General features: G+C 50.9%; 5 protein-coding genes across 5 annotated transcripts; 3 read left to right on the forward strand and 2 right to left on the reverse strand.

Annotated features, from left to right (window-relative positions):
- Positions 1-3,650: 3,650 nt before the first annotated feature.
- SAPIO_CDS8596 (uncharacterized protein) lies at positions 3,651-4,557 on the reverse strand (the record flags this gene model as incomplete). Its single annotated transcript, XM_016790202.1, has 4 exons — positions 3,651-3,724; positions 3,805-4,013; positions 4,083-4,287; positions 4,371-4,557. 4 exons carry the CDS (start codon positions 4,555-4,557, stop codon positions 3,651-3,653), a joined length of 675 nt encoding a protein of 224 aa, XP_016640465.1.
- A 777-nt stretch (positions 4,558-5,334) lies between these two features.
- On the forward strand, positions 5,335-5,787 carry SAPIO_CDS8597 (Uncharacterized protein; the record flags this gene model as incomplete). Its single annotated transcript, XM_016790203.1, has 2 exons — positions 5,335-5,423; positions 5,478-5,787. The coding sequence occupies 2 exons, from the start codon at positions 5,335-5,337 to the stop codon at positions 5,785-5,787; spliced, it is 399 nt and encodes a 132-aa protein (XP_016640466.1).
- Positions 5,788-8,505: 2,718 nt separating this feature from the next.
- SAPIO_CDS8598 (uncharacterized protein) lies at positions 8,506-9,930 on the forward strand (the record flags this gene model as incomplete). Its single annotated transcript, XM_016790204.1, has 5 exons — positions 8,506-8,767; positions 8,823-8,839; positions 8,961-9,473; positions 9,682-9,761; positions 9,819-9,930. The coding sequence occupies 5 exons, from the start codon at positions 8,506-8,508 to the stop codon at positions 9,928-9,930; spliced, it is 984 nt and encodes a 327-aa protein (XP_016640467.1).
- A 2,057-nt stretch (positions 9,931-11,987) lies between these two features.
- SAPIO_CDS8599 (uncharacterized protein) lies at positions 11,988-13,638 on the forward strand (the record flags this gene model as incomplete). Its single annotated transcript, XM_016790205.1, has 5 exons — positions 11,988-12,399; positions 12,509-12,739; positions 12,802-12,857; positions 12,922-13,091; positions 13,176-13,638. The coding sequence occupies 5 exons, from the start codon at positions 11,988-11,990 to the stop codon at positions 13,636-13,638; spliced, it is 1,332 nt and encodes a 443-aa protein (XP_016640468.1).
- Positions 13,639-14,194: 556 nt separating this feature from the next.
- On the reverse strand, positions 14,195-15,368 carry SAPIO_CDS8600 (uncharacterized protein; the record flags this gene model as incomplete). The annotated part of the gene is made up of 3 exons (XM_016790206.1): positions 14,195-14,298; positions 14,372-14,588; positions 15,021-15,368. 3 exons carry the CDS (start codon positions 15,366-15,368, stop codon positions 14,195-14,197), a joined length of 669 nt encoding a protein of 222 aa, XP_016640469.1.
- Between the last annotated feature and the right edge of the window lie 2,182 nt (positions 15,369-17,550).

Genomic DNA, 17,550 nt, shown 5'->3' on the forward strand with positions numbered 1-17,550 from the left:
CTACCTGAGCTATGGATCAACGATCGGAATACATAAATAATGTATGGAGTTGGAGCTGGACGGCGCAGAGTACCAGCTGCACACTCTACTTCGAAGAAACTCATCCACTCCCAATCCAGGAGTACTGTACGAAGTACCAAGCAGCACTCAGCACACTTGCAGGCCAGCTCCACCATCGCAAATGAGAACACAAAAACACGGGAATTAAGCAACAATTGGGTTCGGCAGAGAAGCCGAGGGTACGGTAGTATGGGATGTGGTGAGGAATCAAGATAAAAAGCAGGGAAATCACGGAATATTGTCCGGATATAGGCCACACGATGGGAGAAACGGGACACGGAGGGATGCATAAAGGAGCAGAACAATTGGCTCATTGCTAGATTTGGACCAACGGGAAGCTGGGCAGTGGGGAATATACAAAACGATGCTGTTGTTCAACCACGGATCGTGTGCGCTCTTGTATTGGCCATCTTGTTGAATACGTTGTGATATAATTTCGTATCAGGCCGCGGCTGTGGTGGCCCGTCGGGCAAGGTATTCCTCGTCAGGCTCAGTGATGTTAGTGCTGTGATATGATGGCCGGACATAAGCTCAGCGAGGCCATGAATGCCGCTGACACTGCTTCACAGTCGCCGGATGGGGCGGCCGGCAAAGAGAGGCTTTCCAAAGGTGAAGGATAGCCAGGCTAGGCTTCGAGCATCGCCTGGCACTCATCGGACGAAGGCGCTAAACAGTGAGGCACCCTTCCTTGCAAACCGTGCAGTGGTTCCTGGCGGGGGGCAATTTGGGCTCATTGGGTATGAAGGTTCAATGTGAAGATGGGGTAAAAGCACATTGCATTGTGATCGATGGCTGGGATTGGGCGGGAATGAAACGTTGTGGGCGCCATGGTTGATTGGGCCTGGTCACAGCACAACAGGCAGGTCAAGAAACAGGCCCAGACGTAATTGTCTGTGCATCCCAGATGCCTAGTCGGTCCACTGGGGTAAAGATGGCGACTTTCTATTTGACTTGTCGTATGGTTGGAGCGCATTGGAGTGCCCGTTTCGGACGGCAGGGTTCGCTGAGTGGTTTCTTCTGGTTCTTCTGGACGCAGTGGGTTAGTCAGTGTGCAACGTGGCTCGTCTCCAGCAGCCTCGCCTAGACGGCTCCTGCAGAAATGCGACCACTTGCGGCGGAATTCGCAGGTCGGGCAGATTAGGGTATCGTCTGTAGGTTGTTTCGATCCGACAATGAGAGGCACTTGTGCCCGATGTGAGGGATATATCTCCAAGTAGAGAATACTCGACCGACGATGAGCTTTCCGGCCAAGTCCTTCGTATGATTCTAAGACAGCTCGGAAGGATGAAGGAGTTCAGCTGGCGGACATCCCGAGTTCACAACAAAGAGATCAATGTAAACAACCAAGCTTTTAATGTTAGGTTGCCAGGCTACCCACTGATTTGGTCCGAACAGGGAGCTGTCGTGATAGCATCCATGGATGCGTAATTTGGCAAAGACAGCCCAAGGCGGGCAATTGCCGGGGGGTTTGATTAGGGTTGACTAGGGCAGTAACGGTGGCGGTCATTGAATTTTGCTTAGAGTATTGATATCTCATGTACACCAATAGAGTACCTATGGCAGGCGACTACTTCGTCATAGTGTAACTACTGGAGTGGCAGGAATTGCCTGGTGCGTGCTCATCGTACCGATACCTTCCGGATGAGAAACCTCAAGATGAGGTCATTTGCGTGAGTACTTCATGTATGAGTCCACTACATAGTATTTTCTCATTCATACGATCACCAGTGGACCAGTGCACTACATGCGAAGTACGAAGCACAAACGACGCATGCAGTTAGACGGTGTGACCAGGAAAGGTACCGCCTGTCACTGCTAACCGGCTCCTGCCAAAACTCAATTTCTTATATCCCATTTCAAATCGAAGCCAACCGTCGTTGAAGAAGGCACCGACCTTCGGAGCTTGGTGGCTGAACCGCCCGGACCGGAGAGTGGTACAGGAATGCCGCTCCCTAAATACTCAACTTAACAACCGAACAGCAGAAGCCGAACGCTCTCACCTCGCTCCAATTCATTCCGTCTTGGATCAGATTGATGCTGCCAGGATCGCCCTAGCGCTTCGTGTAATCAAACCAAATTGATAATAGTCTATCAGCTCTGTCGACCTCGTACGAAGTATGTGTGCGAGGTACGAGGCCAAGCACGATCAGGTACACCAAGGATCTTGCCGTTCACTCCACAACTCCTTCCCCCCACCACACATGCACAAGTGTCGCCCCACATGTGGATTGGGGGTCCCTACCGGGTGGAAGGCGCAAAGGTGCATCTCTGCCGTCGCCTGGCTTCTCCAGACTACACCCCGTACTTCGTACTTCGATGCGATGAATGTGTAAGTTCATCCACCCCAATTGTCATACATATTGACCTTTACACTGAGACTCGTGACAAATATTGAATGTACGTATGAAGTAGACACTTGCTCTCCATATAAGGTATGCGTGCTCTGAGAATAACCGGAGACCGTTGAGCACAACATCTCAACGTGCCCTTGCTCCCAATGTAGCTATACCCGCGCATCACAGGCGTGTTGGGCATCAACGACAATATGGGCGTCCGGAACAACTGGCTGTAGTACAACAAATGCGTAATGCATCGCAAAGAAGGGGTGCCAGAAAAAGAAGGAAAAAAAAAAGTAGAAAGAAAAACTCCACGCCACAACTGACACATGAAATTTTCTCTCATCCAGATTGGAGAACTGCATGAACAACAATGCCCTACTATAGCAGGGCATCCTATCCTAAAAAAGATTCCGCCTGCCTCTTTCTTATTGTGCACTCGAAGAATAATGATAATGGCACGAAGCACCAACCCCTTCGATTCTGTATTGTAGGTACCGAATTGAAACAGGCGGTGAACCCGAGTCGAGTCGAGTATGTACAAGCGTGCCCAATGTATCGGAATCGTGAGCGACTTTGGGTGCACTAGACTCACAGAACATCACAATTTCAAGGGTCAGGTGTGGCTGGGGAAATGTATTTGTGGAGCACCTCCTCAGTGCAGTGAAGGCGAGTTCTAATCCGGATGACGCACGGATCGAATCGAGGACCGCGAAACGGCATTCTCACCCCGTCGGCTTTCAAGATATTGTTGATCTGATAAAAAGTATCCAACATCTCCGTGAGCCATACGCATGTCTGCTACGATGTACAGGGATTATGATCCAGAACTGATCTATGAATCTCTCAGTGAGAGAGCGGCATCGGGTTGACTACTAGTGTGCTATTTGTCTAGATAAATTGGAGTAAAAGAAAAGAAAAGGACTATTAACCACCCTCATTTCTCATGTAACAGAGCTATGCAGGCCTGGTGTCCCCCTCTCGAAACTGCGAGTGGCATATAACACGATATAACCAGTTATAACAAGAACCAGCCCAACGCCAACGCCATGAGGAAGTCAAGTCAAGACTTGGTGGTAGACAAGAAAAGAAGTATTGCTGTGTCTCCGACCTTGACGCCGCCGCCCAGAGATTGGACCGCGTCGAACAAGTGCAGTTAGACCCATGACTTTTGCGCCGCAACTACATGCAGGTTTTGTCATGTCTTCGATAGGCTTTCTTCCCTTCCAAGCACGCACGTGTAAAATTCTGCCATTACATGGCCATTTCCGCCTGGAGTTTCCTGAGTTCCGCCTCTTCGTCGTCTTCTTCGATCGCCTTGTCGGGAACTGTTGATTCGTGATGTCAGCTTCTTAAATCCACAGAATAGAGTTAGGGTGGCCAAGGATAACCGTGGACCAACACGCACTCTTTCCATTTGCCACGGCGGGCATCTTGTGAACGGCATCGGCCACAGGCACCGGGCCGGTCAAAAGCATCTGTTCGTCCAACTGTTCTTGCTGGAGAGACTCCAACTCCTTTTCCAACTCGTCCTCGTCCACGGTTTCCCCGAGAGCGTTGCTCGTGATGGCGGCGACGATTTCTTCGCTGAGGGCATTCTGGTCTCGGAGTTTCTCCCTATTCGTCCCATCGTTAGCATACAGGTAAAAGGATCTCGGAGGGAAATATCGGGGCAGCAGTCCATACATCGTCTCGTCCACCTTCTCCGGCGTCAGCTTTCCGTGGATCTGCTTCATGGCCTCTCCCGCCTTCTCCATAGCCGCGAGAGTCTCGCGGTTGATGTTCGCCGATTCTATCGCGTTTATTTGTTGTTCGAGAGTGCCGATTTGCGCCTGAGTCTGCTCGAGCGAGTGTTCGTGTTGCTTCTTCCTCTTTAAAGCCATCTTCGCGGCTACACAGTTGGACAACAAGTCAGCGCGAACGCCCCTGAGACCAGGAGAACACCATCATCTACCTTGGGAAAGGAACACTAACCGTTCTTATTCGTGCTGACATATTTCCGGGCAAGGCCATCTTGCTCGTCTATCTGTTTCTGGAGATGCGCCTCCCTCTTTTGCAACATCTCCAGCTGTGATCGGAGACCGAGGATCGCATTCTTGGGGCTGTCCTTTCGCTTTTGGGCAGCGCTGGCGCCGCCGAACCAGCCCCAGATTCCGGACATGTTGTCCTAGATTATTTTAACTCGACCGATGGGGTCTATTATCGAAAGGGTACAGGCGCGATGTTGATGCGAGGTGAGACAGACAGGATTATCACGATAAGGGTGGTGGCGGATTGCGTGGCGGGTTGATGGTGGGGTCGAATAGGCGGCAGTCCTGGGTACTTGGAACGGGCAAGTGGGCTTCCTAGGTAACGCCGATGGGCCTCGTCCCAGGGCGGAAAATCGTACTTCCTCGTGGGGTTAGGCAGACAGAGAAATATGAAAGGGAAAGTCTCGACCCAGGTAGAGAGAGAATGTCGAAGTAGTGAATGGAACGATTTCACCTCGAAATGTTGTTCCTAGGCTGGTCACGATGGACCTTGTCTGGCCTATGACGAAGGTTTCCGTGAGCAACACATTTTGCCGCAGATTAGCCGTAGTCGCTCCACTCTTACACGTGATACCTGGATGGCCCTCAGATACTTTCACCTCACCTCGACTGATGGAGACTGTGAGATGATGAAGAGAGCGAGCTTCCAATCGACTATTCTCCTCAGATAGATTCGAGGTTGCCAATTAGCGATGAGAAGTCGTGTACGTATCATGAAGAGGTGTTAAATTTCTTGTCGACGTTGATTCTCGGTCCAACAAACCAGACCATCGAGATGTCATTTGTCAGCTTTCAACACTCAGTCTCGAGACTTGGATTTCTAGACTGATAGCAACATACGGAGTAAAGCAAATGAACTGAGAAAGAAATTCTCTCGCAATCAATAAAGCTTCCTTAGGATCATTCAGATGTCAAACATCCCGGTCCCCTCTCACCTATGCTCCCTCGCCGACCTTCCAAACAGATCGATTGGTGATAAGGTTCGATTTTTAGGATGGTACGTCCTTGCTTCATTCCTCCACCTGAATTCTTAATTCTGACTCTTATCTAGTGTCGTGTCATATGAGGCCGAGACAGCCACCTTGATGCTACAGCATAAGCTCCCAGAAGCAGCTGCAGTCCGCGTAGCAGTTGATGTTGGTCAGCGCCTCGGGCCGTTAAAGTCGGAGGAGATTCGACCCGGCCGCTGGCTCAATATTATCGGCTATGTCACCTCCATAACCTCCGATGGGGCCGGTGAACGCGTAGGAATCCAAGCCATCATGCATTGGTCCGCTCACGCCCTCGATGTCGACAAATATGAACGGATCGTGAGGCTCGAGTCTTCGACGCCAGCTCCGACCAATCCCCCTCTCTCCTGAAGCCTGAAGAGGGTTGGGGCCATGATAAAGAGTTGACTGTTCGCCATACACAACCCTCCTGCTATGGAGAACCCGTTTTACGGGAATCCCACGTCTATTGGCATTCTTTAGCGCTCCTGGCGTTTTCAGTGTCGGTGGCCAAACGATTAAATCACTATGCTTTACACCCGTTTTTATGTAGCTGGAACAATATATTGATACCTTTGGGCGTTGGAAAGGCATGAAGCAGGCTTTCGACGCTGGCGCCACACTCCATCTGTCTAATCGAAGGATGCTCTGGCCGCAAGTTGGGGGAAGCGGCCTTTTCTCCTCCTTCCCCAGGGCCTGGCATAGAAGGAAAGCCGCTAGGCTCCGGCGATACCCCTATTCCCTCAATTTAAAAGCTCGCAATCCACCCACCCCGTCACGATCCTGATAATCCACGGCGGAAATCAACTTTTACTCTCACGGCTCTTATTCGTGAGACGGCGGGTTCAGTGGTGGAACAGCTTTGCATATCCAGTTAACCCTCTTCATTGATGAACTTTCGGCCCTGAGCAGGCCTATTTCACACTCCCATCATCATTGCCAGCCCACTTAGACGCGCGAGAATCTTTATCTGAGATATCCCACCACATATTAGTCCCAACTAACCACATGTTTCCCTATTTGATATTATTCGAACCATTTTATTACTTCGTTCTCCCTATTCCCAGCCCCTCGTAGCCCGGTATATGGTCGCATCACACTTTCTTTTGAGTGTGCTTTTCGAGGCATATCAATAGTTCTTACGAAAGAGTTTCCCTTATATAAATCGGCACGCCCATTATGTCCTAATCGTCGAGTCCATCCCTCACTCAAATAATACACGCTCTCATTCGGAAGGAACGCCCTTCGCACCTTCGCACCTTCCTCGACATACACGGACACCGCCCATATCCTTTATAATCCTTTATATATGAGTTTATAGCAAGAACTCCCAACCGAGTAGCTCGAGCACCAACACTGCAACTAAAAGACCTAGCGGTCAAGTGGTGCGCTCAAAAAGTTAGAAATAAAATTATTGTTGTTAAATTTTTTTTTCCTTTTTTTCTGGTAGGTACGTGTCCAGCGGGGAATTGTTTCGTTCGAAGTCAACCAGAGCAGCGCATGCGATCTTTTTTGCCTTTTCTTTTCACCTTTTCCACCCCCCTCTCTCTCTCTTTTGCCTTTTGCTACCATACCCGCCGAGAAGATAATGCGCAGCTATCCTCCTGGTCTCGGGCTGTAAAAGGCCAAGTTTAAACATTTTCTTTGATCCGCTTGGAGCTAGTTCTCGAGGTTGGACCTCTTGATTCAGACACGGTCCCGATATGAATCACCCACCAAGCCATGCAGTTTCGGGTATGCCAGAGGCCGGATGGTGACGACCTTGTGACTGAGATCGCCTCACACATTCGTCCCGATTCTCCCATCCGCTGCGGAACGGAAACTAGGTGGAATCAGCCACTGCCACACCTTCTCGACGGACACATCTCCTACTTGACGAGGAGATTGTTCTTATCTCTACTTCTGATTTACAACAGTCAAGTCACACACATGTATTCGAGGGCAATATGTAACACATTTGTCGTCCCATCTCGTTCCGCTCCCTCCGCTCTACTTACATCAAAAGCAGTTAGGTCCTTTATGCCAAGTTGCCATCCCGCTCGGCCACCCTGGTTATCCGTCACATTTTACCGGGTGAAAAGGCGATAGCAAATTACAGCCGGGTTTGTGCTTTTGCTTGTATTGAGTACTGATATAAAACCGACCGCTTGGGTCATTTACAGCCGTCTCGACGGCTGCTATTCTTGAGCCGTCGTTATCACTCCGTGAGCCCACACACAGCAAGACACCTGAGCAAGGGTTCTGGAATCCTCGCGCCACCGGATCGGTAGAAAAGTGGTCGTTGTGCCAATCTTCCCTACTAACATCTCGACCTTCGTGTGTGACGAGAATCGGATGCGGTCTTAATATTCAGGCTAAACCCATTCCGCCCGTAGGCGAACGTCCGGAGAGGACTCTATCGTCGACGGCGTGCCGTTTTGGTGTCCTAGGCACTTTACGAGCGGGCATACTGCACACCCTCTTGCAGCACAGTATTGCTTCCCATGCACCAGTTGGTAACGGTGAGCTCCTTTTTCCTGGATGTGACGATGGCTGTTGCTAGCCACTCCCAACATGGGGGGAAGGCAATGTATAAAATGGGATACATGGCAGTTAGATTGGTGAGCTGGGCGCGCGGGGGGACCTTTTGTGCATGCTTTCGAGTTTGTGTTGGTGGCTTGAGAAGCTTCACAAGGATCATTGATATGTTGAGCAGGTGGGTGCTGTCCAATCTCGCGAGGTGCGGGCTAATAAGAATGTCCTATGAGCTTGTGCCGTCTAAGCTCGTCCCGGGGGCCGCTCAACCTCTCACTCTCGCTTCATCTCCCAATTTTCAAGATGCTACGGTGCTTAATGCCGCTTTAATATGGAAGTCGACATTACTTAATTTCCTTCCCAGCAACAAGTTCCCGGTCCATGGGATACGTTGTCCCTGTTGGTGCCAGTCAGGCGGGTGACGCAGTCTCAACGATTATGCAGAGGCAATGCTGTGTAGGAGAGGAGTGACGGTATAAGCGGTGGTTGCTCCCACTTTGCAAGTTCCTAACGAAAACCAGGTCGTCTCTCTTGGTCTATTAAAGAATTGAAGAACACTGAGATGTGCAACAAAAGATGTATTCCTTGACTCTTCTCACCACAATTTTGGCAGCAGTATCAACTGCTTCAGCCCAACTCAATCAACTAGCCAAGGCCGCTGGTCTGCTGTATTTTGGAACAGCAGTAGACAACCCGGGGCTCAACAACCAGCAGTATATGTCCATCGCGCGAGACACGAAGGAATTTGGCCAAGTGACACCGGCGAACGGACAGAAATGGGACTCTACTGAGCGGAGCCAAGGCCAGTTCAGTTACGGAAACGGTGATGCTGTGACTAGTATAGCTCGGCAGGCCGGTCAGATACTAAGATGCCATACTCTTGTGTGGCACAGTCAACTTCCCAGCTGGGGTATGTGGAATTTATTAATACTAACAAAAGTTATACGAATTCTGGTATTAATGTGGATGTAATAGTGAGCAATGTGTACTCGAGAGACCAAATGGAAAGCGTGATCCGCACTCACATCCAGAACGTTGCGGGTCATTACAAGGGACAATGCTACGCATGGGACGTCGTCAACGAAGCACTGGAAGAGAACGGCCAATATCGCCAGAGTCCAATGTACCGGGCCATGGGTGCCGATTTCATCCCTTTCGCGTTCAAAGTTGCGGCCGAAGTCGATCCAGGGGCCAAATTGTACTATAACGACTATAACATCGAACATCCCGGGGCAAAGGCCACAGCTGCGCTTGAAATAGTGAAGAATATTCAAGCACAAGGCGCACGTATTGATGGTGTCGGTGGACAGGGGCATTGGATCGTGGGCCAGACGCCAAGCAGACAGGATTTGATGAGTGTGTTAGCATCGTATGCCGCGCTCGTCGACGAGGTAGCCTACACGGAGATTGATATCCGGCATTCACGAGTGCCAGCGAGTCAATCGGATAGGGAACTACAGGCAAGGGACTACGTGACCGTGGTAGATGCCTGTTTGCAGACTCCGAAGTGTATCGGCATTACCATTTGGGACTTTGCGGACCAGGTAAGTTGACTTTTCCTTCTTGGTTTTCTCTTTTTTCTGCCTTGCGTCTTTTCTTTCCTTTTTTCTTCTTCTTTTGGGAAGCAGTCTGGTGTTAGCTCGATGGCTTCTAATATCTGCTGCAGTACAGTTGGGTGCCCTCCACTTTCAATGGACAAGGAGAAGCATGCCTCTGGGATAACAACCTCAACAAGAAACCGGCATACACCAGTCTTGTGAACCACTTCCAGAGTGTGGCTTCACAGCGAAGGCCGGCCACTACCAGCACGAGCACGAGCACTACATCGACAAGTAAGCCTAGCAACCGCATCTCGTTACGATGAATAAAAGTAACTAACTATTTTACAGCATCTTTGACGACGAGTGTCGCTACACCATCTACAACAACAGTAGTCCAAACCTCAGTCGTGACAGTTACTCAAGTCTCAACAGCCACCGTGACGAGCACCACCACCGTTAGCGAACTAGTCACTTCAAGTCCAGAGCCAGAAACCGTAGTCACCACATCAATATTGACACTTTTATCTACCATTTCCGAATGTGACACTGGGATTGTAACATCCAACCCGGCAGACTCCCTTCGGGAGCCTACGTCCGAGTCCACAGAGGAGGCAACGGCAGAAGCATCACCGTCACCGTCACCGACACCCGAGACCGTCACAGTCACAGAAGACGTCACTGAAACCGTCACTGCGACGTCTGTTTCCACATTTAGGTCTACCATAACCTCATTCACCGATCCTCCTGCGCCGACAGCCCCTCCAGTCTCCAGGTATGGCCAGTGTGGTGGTGCAAGTTGGACTGGATATACCGTCTGCGAATCGGGCGCTACCTGCACACCAATTAATGACTATTATTACCAATGTCTATGAGAAAAAGAGACTAGGTATGAGAAAGATAAACAGTCTAGGGAAACGTGAGCCGTACATAGACCAATCATTGACGATGCCAGAGATGGGCAGGGGTCAAGCTAGATGGGCCCAAGCTGTGGAATCTAAATTCGATGCCAATGTCTCTGTTGAGAACACATACTCTTACATCGATATGATATCGTATGTAGAATGTATATCTTCGTTTAGTAATGTATCCCTCATGCTTTCCCGAGTCCTTTCCTGAAAGCCTGCTTGGCAGAGCAATTCCACCGGCGGCTGAGGGTGACGAGGGTGACCCTTGACCAAAGATCCTTTCTTATCAGACCACCCATCGTTTGCCTCATCTAGAGCCAATGAAGGGTTCCATTCTACGTAAGAACAAGTGGTATTCTAGATTAAGTGCGGCTGAATACTTCACCGTGGTGCAGTCTGGCCGGCCAAGTCGGACATATCGTGCCGGTTGGCCAAAGGAAAGGTGGAAAAACGAAGAGAGCAAAGAGAAAGGCATCGTCTGAATACAGTCACCGAAACTAAGAGCCGCATTCCCAAGTCCTTGCTGAGAATCCCAATGCTTTATCCTGACCCCACCCGCCTCGTGCTCTTGGACACATCCATTAATGCATACATGTGTAAGATCCCGCCCCAATCCGTACCGAACAAGCAGACCAGGCTCTCAACGAAACCCCCTCCCAATGCACAGCAGAGCCTCAACTATGCCCCTTTGGGCGCTCACTTTCTCCGACATTGCGGCTCTTAGCCCACCTTCACGCCCTCCCTCGGCCGCCTTCGGAACGAGACAGGGTTGGAATGGCGACCAGGCGACCTTGGGGATCTTTTTCCAGCCCCAGTTCCAGACATTGCGGCTCTGTGCACACCCTGCTACTGGTTCGGCTCAATCTAGAAGGGTGATTTGTGCAGAGGATGACACAAGCGAACTTATTACGGAACAAGACACAGCCCTGCCGCTGTGCTACGTACATAGGTGCATCTGGGGAGAACCAATATCACTTCCAGATCACATCCACAACTGTGCTAGTTCGATTTTGGTAATGAAATTGCGGCTCTTCGCGAGTCCTATGAGGCAATGACACCCTCGTGGCCTGCCACATAACACCGAGATGGTGGGCTGAGGCTCTGCTCTAGCCACTCAGAGAGCTGACCTTCATGCTTCTCGTCAAGCATCTCTCTCGCTACTCGGAAGATGAGAGGATGCCGGCAGCTAGTTTTGCTCAAGGAAGCCAGAGAAAAGCCGAACATTCGTGCGGGGGATAGACAATCTGGATGACGACCTTAACCTCGCTCGGATGCAAGTAGGCCCCTTGGCATCAGGCATTTCCCTTCCGATAGATCATGGAGGGTGGTTGATTGAGGCTTTCCGAGGCGGGGAGAGGGAATTGAAGATGCGGAGAGAGACCACAGATCAGGAAACTTGGTCGCAGATGTGCATCTTGGCTTCCACACTTTCGCACCTCATGGATAGAGCATCTGAGGATATAAAATGGCCTCAAGATTTCCACTTTCCTGACCTCAATATTCCTTCTCCAGAGCCCAGAGCCTCCTTGAATAACAAGCCCCCTTCCAAAACCTTCATCTTCCCTTTGACAACTTCAGTTCCCAAGCCCCGAGCTTACCCTTTGACCTGTGCATGTGCGGTGACGACAAGTTCATCAACACTTCCGCTAACACCCAAAACCCATCCCAAGAACAAGAAGAAGCCATGACTTCCATCCTTTCCACCTCCAATGCCGAGCAGTACTACTCCCAGGGACTGCGAGGGCGTTTCCAAGTCGACGCCCTCCGCATCCCCACAATCGCAAGCCCCTCTCAAAAGTTCGCAGACATTGACTACGAATTCACCGAGGAAGACTACCGAAAGCGCACCGAGGCTGTCCTCCGCGCCGGTGGTCTTGAAACCCATCTCCCCGCTGGGTTTCCCCGTGCTGTGGATGGCCCCATGACTTGGTCCGGCGCCGATTTTCCCAATGAGGATGCCTATGTCGTTCATCTTACCGATGAATGGAAGGCCGAGATTAAATCTGCCTTGGACCATTTTCTCTGTAAGAGCATTTCCTTCTTAATAGAACCCCTTCCGATTATTCGGGATGGCGGTGTTTGGTTTGTGTCGTGCGGACAAACATGGCCACTAACACCGTTTTGTAACATCAGCTCTCGGCCTTCCGAACACCGTGGTCGGCCCCGCTAATTTCCCCCTTCCGACCCTCGGGCCCCGTCTCATCCAAATCCGCGACGATATCTACTATGGTCGCGGTTTCTCTATCCTCCGTGGCCTCGATGTCGATTCCTATTCCAACGAAGACGGCATCACTGTCTGCCTTGGCATCACCTCGTATGTTGCCCCGACTCGAGGCAAGCAGAATCAACGAGGAGACATGATCAGTAAGTGCCCAATCCGCTCCCCCATTACACACATCAGGCAATGAGCTAATCTCCCTTCCTAGTGCATGTCATCAACACGGATGAGGATGATGTCGTGGCTAATAAGACGGTGGAAAAGGTAAACCTTTATCCTTCCTACATCACGTCTTTCTCTGATAGAACTTTGACTGACTCTTACCAAGCCCTTCCACACCGATACCGTCTGTGACGTTCTTTGCTTGTTCACCAAGGCTTGCGCCTCTGTTGGTGGTAGGAGCGTCATGGCGTCCGTGGGCAAAGTCTACAACGAAATTGCAGCCACTCGCCCTGACATCATCCATGCCCTCGTCAAGCCCGATTGGCCCTTCGATACGTAAGTAGAAAAGAAGATTCATCCACACCACACCGCTCATCTCTCTTCCAACCGCTAACTAGAAAAACGCTTCCTACCGAACAGTTATGGTCGAAGCCCCGCCTACTACAAGCGTGCCCTCCTCTACCACCAAGACGAGAGGCTCCTCATGAACTTCTCCCGCCGCCTGCTCACGGGCTCGGCTCCCCGCGATCCCCGCAGTCCCGGGATCCCCGGCCTCACCGAACGCCAGGCCGAGGCTCTCGACGCCGTGCACGCCATCTCCCGCGCCCACGAGATTCGCACGGTCATGATGAAGGGAGATATTCGCTTCCTGAACAACATGGGCATCGTACATCGCCGCGAGTCCTTCGAGGACGGCGAGGGTTCTCGTCGTCATCTCGTCAGACTGTGGCTGAACAACGAGGAGCACTGCTGGAAACTTCCGGCTCCCCTCCGCCTTGCATGGGCTCGAGTCTTTGAGGATGAGGAGAGGGAGACGCACTGGGCCTTCAGCCCCTTTGGGAAGGACGGCAAGTATCTTAGGCCGACTGTTTCGTGTGATTAAGTTGATTCTTTTTATCCCAACGAGCCAGATGCGCCCTTTCTCAACGGAGGGAATGGATGAATGAATTTCGAAGAAAAAAAAAAGAAAAAAAAAGAAAAAAAAAGAAAAAAAAAAAGGAGCCAAGGCGGAACGTTTCGAGTATTAGCTGATGTTTATGTTTGATATTTTTGTATGGGGCGCTCGTTTAGTATGGGGGTTCTTCCCTGGTCAAGTATTGTTAGCTCACCTGGTCGGATTCGGAGGGTGGGAGGGTTCCCCCTTTCTTGACGAGCTCCTAGTTTGTGCTTGATTTACCAAAGGGCGGCTTTTGTTTTCCAGATTGCAAAGGGTCACAGAACACCACCAGAATGTATGTCGTCTTTCAGCAGTTGAAAATTATCGTTCGTTACCATCTTCTTCATCAAATGTGAGAAAAAGTGTCAACCACGGAAAAGACCAATGGAAACAAGAAGAAATCACCCCCCAAACAATGAACTTGGCCATAGAGTATACACAATCGAGTACAGAATATAAAGATAGATTATAAGGCAATTCCTACCACGGAGTAATAACGGCTCTAGTCCATTTTATCTGGTGTCCAGTCTTCGTCGTATAGCTGGGACAGCCAGTACCATACATTCTTCGGATCTTGGGTCTGACGAACATAGCTAAAGGAAGGTCCTATCGTGAAAAGTCGAGGAGTCAGTAGGGGAGAGCCTAGATACCTGTATGTGCTGAAAGCAAATGAACTTACTCATTGAACTGACATATGCATATGTCCGTTTCACAAACTTTTCCTCCTTAGGAGTGAAATCAGGCTTTCGCTTCGAGGCAGCTGGACGAGACTCTGAAGTGAGGCGAAAAGGCAGCGCCCCGCCAAGTACAACGTGGAAATGGGCCAGGAGTGTCGTGACTCCCCTCTGATGGTCCTTGACGGATTGTGGGTTGGCATAGTCTTCCCAGAGCCCGATCTGCCGGGCGTATTCGTAGTCCCGATGGATCAGAAGAGAACAACTGTGGAGCAGCACGAATAAGGTCAAGTAAACGCTTAACCAGTTCATCCGGGATCGGCCCCGAATGATTTTTTCAAGCAGGCTGCGGACTTCTGCGCTCCATGGTCGGAGGAATTTAGTATATATAATGCACTCAAGCTGGGCACCCATGACCGGTGGTGTAGGGAACTGATTGGCCCAGGGACTAGAGGGGTCCGCGTCTACCTGCCGGCAGCCCAAAGTTTCCATTCCTGCCACAATAGCCTCGGGGTATGATGTAAAACGGCAGGCCTGCCACAGGCGAAATGCTTGTCGTATCAGAAGCTTTGCGTCGTTATCCTACGCAGGTGGGTGGTGGAGTGTCAGTAGACAGATCCTCGATCTCTAGAACTATGAAACTGAGCTACAAACCTTGACATCACCAATATATCCAAACGCAAAGAAGAAGGTATCCCATATAAAGTCGCCCCCTTCTGACTTGCTGTTCTGAGGGATGATACTCTCCCAGTAGAGGTGTTGGGTGTCTTCTGCCATCTTAGCAATGGATTGTGCGGCCTCTTCCATGTCAACGATGGCGTACGGAGGAATCGGGAAACGTCGCTGGATATAGCCGTCATGCCATATCTCCTCAAGCATATCGCCCTCCTGGGGAATGAACTGTCGAACCCTCAATTTGTACGGAGCTTTCAAGAAGACTTGGCTGACCTCAATGATTTGATCCTCAGTCGAGGCCCAATCCTCGATGTTCACTAGGTCCATGGTTTTCCATCTCTTACTGAACAGATGATATGGAGCTTCTTGTTCTCGGTATAACGATGCGTCATTAACCGAATACCGGTAGCATAGGCCGGGGCGAGGTTTCAAGGAGGCGCATCGTTTACAGGAACCCTCATGGTTCTCTGGATTGACGCTACACTGCAGGTGAGGACAGATGTCAGTAATTCTATATCAGCCTAAGGAGCTCGTGGCCGTCGGCTGCTAGGAGCCATATCCAGACACATCGGGCATTCCATACCTTGGTCTTCAAATAGCGACAGGCACAACAGGCCCCACCAAGGTCTATTAATATGCGAGATTCTTCTCTTGAAGCTTCGGACAAAGGCCCCGTTCTCTTCGGAATTCCCTTCACCGCAGGCCTCTCTGGAATTTTCTTTTTGACCACCGCATGGTTCAGTCGCACGCCCGGTTTCCGCCCGCGTTTCTTCTGGGATACGATTTAGTAAGGCCAAGATACGGAGCTAGCTTGGAGGATGAAGAAAGTTCTAACCTTCTGAGGCAGCGACCAGTCTCTGCTAAGACCAACCCCGGCAGGCCGCGGGTCTCCATTTACGGAGGGAGTTCCAAGGGATCGAGTATAGGGTGTCGTTGAGCTTTGGGGAGTGAGGACAATAGAGTTGGAGGGGGAAGATGGTGGTCCAACACGAATGTTGGGGTTAGAGGATTCGAACGGCTTTACAAGTTCCCCAGAGTGGGATGGAAGAGCAGAAGTAGTCTTCAGGTGCTCATTCTGGCTCCCAACGCGACCCTGCTCACCACTGGACGGAGTGAAATCGACATGACATCGGAATATATCAAACAAGAGATGTGCAGGTTGAGGATTGTCGGTCCTGGAATTGAGATCGATTCCGTCCTCTGACCTCGAGGCGGGCGATCTCGGGGAGCCGGAAGACTCGCTGAACCGGGATCCGATATTATTGAAGGCGGCGTAGCCTGGCCAGCCATGACTCGCTCCGAGCATCGCAAACGAAGGGTTTAGAGTTATGAGGGGTTGGCTGGATGTAGATACAAGGGTTCGCGTATTGCTTGATGGCAAGACTGAGGGGAATGAGGGGGTAGAGTTCGCTGGGTATCTCGGTAGCCCGGCGAAGGTCAATGGGGTCAGGAATTGGGTTGAGCGACCAGAGTCCGGCCCCCCGCTCGGCAATGGGTTTGCGTTTCTTTCATCAACGGCGGTGGGGACCCCCAAATGAGGGAAGACTTGGCTGTAAGCCAAGTCATCATACGAGACCTGGATAGGCTAATGTAAGAGGAGGTTGCCGGGCAGTCTTCCCCGAGGGCATGATCCAAGAAAGGGGAGTGGATACAATCGGGAACTTCGACCTGCAGAAGAGATATTGTGGGTGGGACACACCTGGGGGTCCATTGTTACTTCGTGATCCAGAAGTAAGAACCTGTTTGATCACGGCACCCCAGTTTCACTGGTTGTTTGGCGATGCAGGAAGCCGGGGTATGGGAATGCCGCAGGGTGAGTTTTTGTTCTCGGCGTTCGGCTGCCAACTTCCACGATGATAGCTTTAGAAACCAGCCCCGAACTCTGGTCCTTCACTAACTAAGCGATAACGCCACAATGCAGTTCAGATAAGCCTACCTACCCCTATGACGAGGCCTTTGAGGGTAAAGAGGGCTAAATCTTGGCTCTTCTTGACGTTAGCGTCCTCCTGCGATTGGGAGCCTGGAAGACCGAACAAAAGGGGGAGGGACTTCTAGAAGCAGAGAGACCCGGCTCGCCTGGTGGTACGCACCGGGTACCAATTGAGGAGTAAAGGGATAAAGAGATCACGAGACAATATCGTCGGAGCACTTTTGTGGCAGCATCACGAATAGGGCCGAAGGAAAGGAGAAAGGAGAAAGGAGAATTGTTCCCTGGAGCCTGACGCGGTCGTCGTTGCCCGCAAGGCTCCGGCGCCAATGTGCGCTTCGCTTGGACTCGGGCTGCAAAGTACAAAGTACCTCAGAACTTCTCCAAACCAACCAATCAAATTAAGCCTCGAGTTGGTCGTGGTGTACAGTTGTACACTGCAAATGTACCGAGAAGTGGAGACGCGCTACGGCTCCTGCCGTCCGTAAATTGAGCCTAGGATCCCGTTTCCAGCCAATCACAGCGCGCTATTTAGGCAAACCCGGTGTGCACAGCCCCGGTTACGGTCCATCCCATTTGTTG

This window comes from Scedosporium apiospermum (genome assembly GCF_000732125.1).
Source record: "Scedosporium apiospermum strain IHEM 14462 chromosome Unknown SEQ_SAPIO_0121, whole genome shotgun sequence".
In the NCBI taxonomy this organism is placed as follows: Eukaryota; Fungi; Ascomycota; class Sordariomycetes; order Microascales; family Microascaceae; genus Scedosporium; species Scedosporium apiospermum.